Below are 4,838 nucleotides of genomic sequence, written 5' to 3' on the forward strand. Positions count from 1 at the left end.
TAAAGAGGTTGTATTCGTGGGTAAGTGATCCAAAATCTACATTAGTATAGAATGAGAATTAGGGAAATAAAAATTTTTACTTTTACACAAAATACTTTTTCTAGCGCTTTCGATAATAAGTAATTTTGATCTATTAAGGAGTTTTTGTTCTTTTACAATTATAACCTGGAATGACTTTTCTAATTTCTGTATAATTAATGAAACAGCATAAGAAATGTTTATTAATTTTAAAAATTGACTGAATAGCATTTTCATTTAATAATTTTGTAGTTGCACCAGGTCGAATTTAATAATCCGAAGCAACAAAATGTTCACTGCAAAGAAAACTGTATTTTGTAGGTACAAAATTTTTTCTTCTAGTTTCTTAAATCCATTTTTGTAAAATATCGGTACGTTTTAATGGAAATCTATAATCGTGGTTTATTAAATGTTAGAAATGTATAAATGTTATTTAAAGTAAATTACCAACCGATGAAATTGTATATTGTTGCCTTTAAATTGCCTATTAGTACAACCAAATGCAGCACATGAAATAGGTAACCATATTTGATATATTATTATTAATTAATATTATATTATAATTTATATATTAATTAATATAATATTATAATAAATTTATAAATATTTAATAAATTTAAAGAAAAAATAACAAAAATTACAGTTCTTAAGTCTAAATAAAAAACAAAAATATGCTTAATACGTATGCCTTACCATATTATCGTTATTTTTTTGGCCGTACGGTGGTGGGGATAACATTTTAACCAGCTGACCGTTTTTTGATGTCTATTTTTTTTTATAGTGCGCTTCTTATCTATCTCGATGATCCTATGCTGTCTTATCAATACACCTTGGGCTTGTATAATCTTAAATCATAGAACAATAAGAGGACGTCAGCGCACTATTCGTTTTTTCTCTCTGGCCCACGCGCAACATAGACAAAGCGTATTTAAGCAAAATCATTTTTTCTATGCGTTTAAGTAATCGTAGAGTAAAGTCACCTATTACAAAAAAGATAGAGAATACCTAATATTTTTGAGGGAATGACACATAAGAAATAAAAAGCAAACACCAAAAAAATCAATTTCTTTCAAACATTATTTTCAACCTATGCATTTTTTATGGAATGAACCGTGATAACAGTTTGTTTTGAACCGTTATCAATAGACAATGTGACGTCATACTATTTATGCCTAAGATATATCTATAACCATATATCTTAAATCGTGCGTGACAGTGAACATAGGGCATAGATAAAAGATAAAGTGGGGACTGGTGGAGTCCACTCTCTAGGCAGTCTGTTGTTAATATTTTTCATTATAAATTTCTACTTTCGTGCATTCTGTCTTGGTACGTACTTTGAATTAAAATAATATTAAATACTATATATGTATTTAGTATTAGTTATTACTTATTAGTATTTCACTTTATTACGCCAAGCCATAGCGGTTATTTTTTTTTATATTGTTGGTATTTATTTTATTAATTTATTCGATTAAACTATTGTTGAAACGATAATAATTTCAGCCATATTAATTATGTAAAACGAGTTATTAACATTTTGAATACATAAATGTTATTTCGGTAATTAAAACATTATTTTTGCCACTATGACTGGATCCTTGTTTAAAGTGATACCTAATTTAACATTCACAAACAGTTAACGATCGTTAGAACCATGGCCATACATCCATGTCCGTATGAAGATTGCACTTCTACGTTCAGTCGTCCATATCGTTTGCAAATTCATATTCAAAGACATCAAGGCATTAAACAATTCCAATGCACCCAATGCGATCGCGGTTACCATCGACGACAGCACTTGCAGAGACACTTTGCCGAGGCTCATCAAAATCATTCAAGATTAGAAGAACCATTGTTTTGTGATCACTGTGACCGACCATTTAACACAGCGTGGGGCCTCCGCAGACATCAGGACAAAATTAAGGTACCTAAATTACGTGTCAGAACGCATCGCTGTGAAACTTGTGGCCGAAGGTTTTTTCAAGCCGATCATCTCAAAATCCATTCTCTTAGACACGAACGTTTCAAATGTGACATGCCATCATGTCCCCTGTCTGAACACAAATTCAGTTGGTCGTTTTATCAACAACACTTAGCCACTCACCACTCTGAACCTTATGTGTGTCATCATTGTAATGAACAATTTATTCTTAAGGCTCAAATAAGGCAACATGTTATACAACACATGCCCAAATTTGTTTGCACAGAGTTGGGATGTGGTAAAACATTTGCCGAGTCTAGGTATATGCATAATCATATTCAAATGTCTCATAAAGAAAGAAGATATGTATGCAGTGTTGTTGGATGTGATTGGGTGTTTACGTTCAAAAGTCGTTTAGAAAAACATATCAAAGTCCATCAACGAAATGGGAGAATTGTTTCAATGGCTAAAAGATATAAAAAAAAAGAAAAAACATTTTTAATGGCAAATAAGTTGGCTGCATTAGCTCTAAAAATCAACTAAAATGTAAGATTAAATTTATTTACATGTACCTATTAATTATGTATGTATATTAAATTATTAATTATGTATGTATATTAAATTATTAACTATGTATGCATATTAAATTATTAATTATCAGAGTTTTTGTTTTATAAAAATTCTGTGACATTTGACATTTGATTGTTGATTGAACTTATTCTTTTGACACAGTGCGCTACGGCAGCAAGTACTAAGTACAAACACTGTAGCTTACAGTCTACTCTTTACCAACCATCACCAATAACACAACATAAACGACTCCCACCACGCCGCAAAGGCGCGAGGTAGAACGGGAAGGTATATCTCGCCGGATGAGTTCTGGCAATCAGATCACTCAGTAGAGGAAATTTAATTTTTTAAAAAATATATTAGCATAAAGAAAATGTAAATTTATTTCTTATATTGAATTTTAAGTATTTATTTTATTTTATTATATTTATACTGAGAAAATATCAATCATTTAAAGTGGAGTTCAATTAAAGTAAATATTTACTTCAGGGTGGGGATTAAAAAATGTACAATGATAAATATATTAAATGGCCAGAAGCGCTAATGAATCTTGCTATAGGTGCATCTCAGACCTACCCGCAATATAGACAAAACGCTTTCATTCAAAATCTCCTAATACAAAAATTATAGAGGATAATATTTTACTTTGTATTCGACTTTCAAAATAATATTTCATATTTAAGTCCGTCAATGAAATGGGAGAGTTCTTTAAAGAAAAAAAAAAAAGAGCCGAAATGTTTAATGGCAAATAAGTTGGCTGCATTAGCTTTAAAAATGAACTAAAATGTTAAATTAAATTTATTTACATTTATTGATTATGTATCTATATTAAATTATTAACTATCAAAAAGCTTTGATAAAAAGTCTGTTCTTGATTCCATATCTGGAACACAGTTCTTGTTTTGTAAAAATTCTTCCTCTGGCAATCTTTGTTGAACATTAAAATTTACATTTGATTGTTGATATAACTTATTCTTTTCGCTTCTAACGATATTAGAGGAGAAGTGATTTGCTTCCCTTTTTACTTGTGATACTTCGGCTCGTAGACGATGTTTGCGTACAGCTTTTTCATAAGCTAAGCGTTCATTTAAATGGACCCATTTGAATCTGAAATTCATTGTCAGTATAATATGAAATATGATAAACAAAGATGATAATTTTGCGGGAATTTATGTTTGATATAACACACGATCACACATGATATCGATGAACTACTAGCACATTATCATTTACCTGGGTAAGTATTTTAAATTCCACACACTGTCGAAATATTTGCTACTCTTTCGGGAATCGATTCGCTTGCCATTGAGTATTTCTGCGACCATTTTGGCGACCTTTTTTCGTTCGAATTCTATCCAACCCTCTGTGAAATGTTTGGCCGGTCTTTTTTTCAGGTTCGCTGAAAACGGTACACAAGTCGATGAAAATTAAAAACTATAAAATAAAAATGATAAATAATAATGACCATGTATTACGATTGGAAGCCGGCTGTAGAAACACTCTGCCTATTTCGCCGTACTGACCCAACAGCTCGCGCAGTTTAGTTACGTTCATGTACTTCGGTATTGACGACAGGTACACAATACCTTTTTTCCGAATTCTAGGAGCCGAGTCGAACGACACTAACGATTCACAATCGCTCATTGTTTGAAGCAGGATGCGATGTACTTTAATAATACTTAATTAGTAATTACAAAATAAGATTTATGATTCAATAATAAATTTGTAACTTAATTAATAAATAATAACTATTTTGCATTGCACGTGACAAATCCTTATCATATACAATCATTCTATCTATTATGGGGTTCTTAGTTCATGATAAGGACGAATCGCGAATCTGATAGGTGATAAGTCTGATTTCCGAATAAAGACCATCTATCCTATACTATAAAATGAACAATTCATGGAAAAAAGCTATAGGGAATCCATGGAAGATCTCGTGGTGGAAAAAATTAAACACCGCTCCGCCGCCACAGTCCGCCCGGTCCGTTCCGTCGATTCCCTATAGCGCGACCAACCGCGTACCTTCGCCGCCGCGGCGGCGGTCGGTTTTAAAACGTTTTTCGAAAAATATTATACTTTTTACGCCGTTTTTCGCCTTTTCTCACTTTTTCACATCGTAGTTCGTTTGTTTTCAATGCCGCCGACGTGTGGTTTGGTTCGGTCCATAGCCTTCGTAATAGCCTTTTGCTTTTTCGTTTCACCGTTCGTGCTTTATTCGCTAAGTTTAAGTGTATTTCTTTTGAAACCCATGGATATGCGGTTTGTACGCAAATTCGATTCATACCAAATGTTCACGAACTGTCAGTCGGTCTAGGTTAGT

At 32.2% G+C, this 4,838-nt stretch overlaps 1 protein-coding gene and 1 pseudogene across 2 annotated transcripts; one reads left to right on the forward strand and one right to left on the reverse strand.

Moving 5' to 3' along the window:
• The first annotated feature begins 1,263 nt into the window (after positions 1–1,263).
• LOC100575933 lies at positions 1,264–2,477 on the forward strand (annotated as a pseudogene). Its single transcript, XR_001679024.2, has one exon. The product of XR_001679024.2 is annotated as a zinc finger protein 112-like (transcript).
• A 770-nt stretch (positions 2,478–3,247) lies between these two features.
• LOC100160862 (pre-rRNA-processing protein esf2) lies at positions 3,248–4,279 on the reverse strand. Its single transcript, XM_001948651.5, has 3 exons — positions 3,988–4,279; positions 3,746–3,911; positions 3,248–3,619 (listed from the first exon to the last, which is right to left on the reverse strand). The coding sequence occupies exons 1-3, from the start codon at positions 4,154–4,156 to the stop codon at positions 3,349–3,351; spliced, it is 606 nt and encodes a 201-aa protein (XP_001948686.1). The 5' UTR covers positions 4,157–4,279; the 3' UTR covers positions 3,248–3,348.
• Positions 4,280–4,838: the final 559 nt, after the last annotated feature.

The sequence above is a fragment of the Acyrthosiphon pisum genome, chromosome A2 (assembly GCF_005508785.2).
Source record: "Acyrthosiphon pisum isolate AL4f chromosome A2, pea_aphid_22Mar2018_4r6ur, whole genome shotgun sequence".
Classification (NCBI taxonomy): domain Eukaryota; kingdom Metazoa; phylum Arthropoda; class Insecta; order Hemiptera; family Aphididae; genus Acyrthosiphon; species Acyrthosiphon pisum.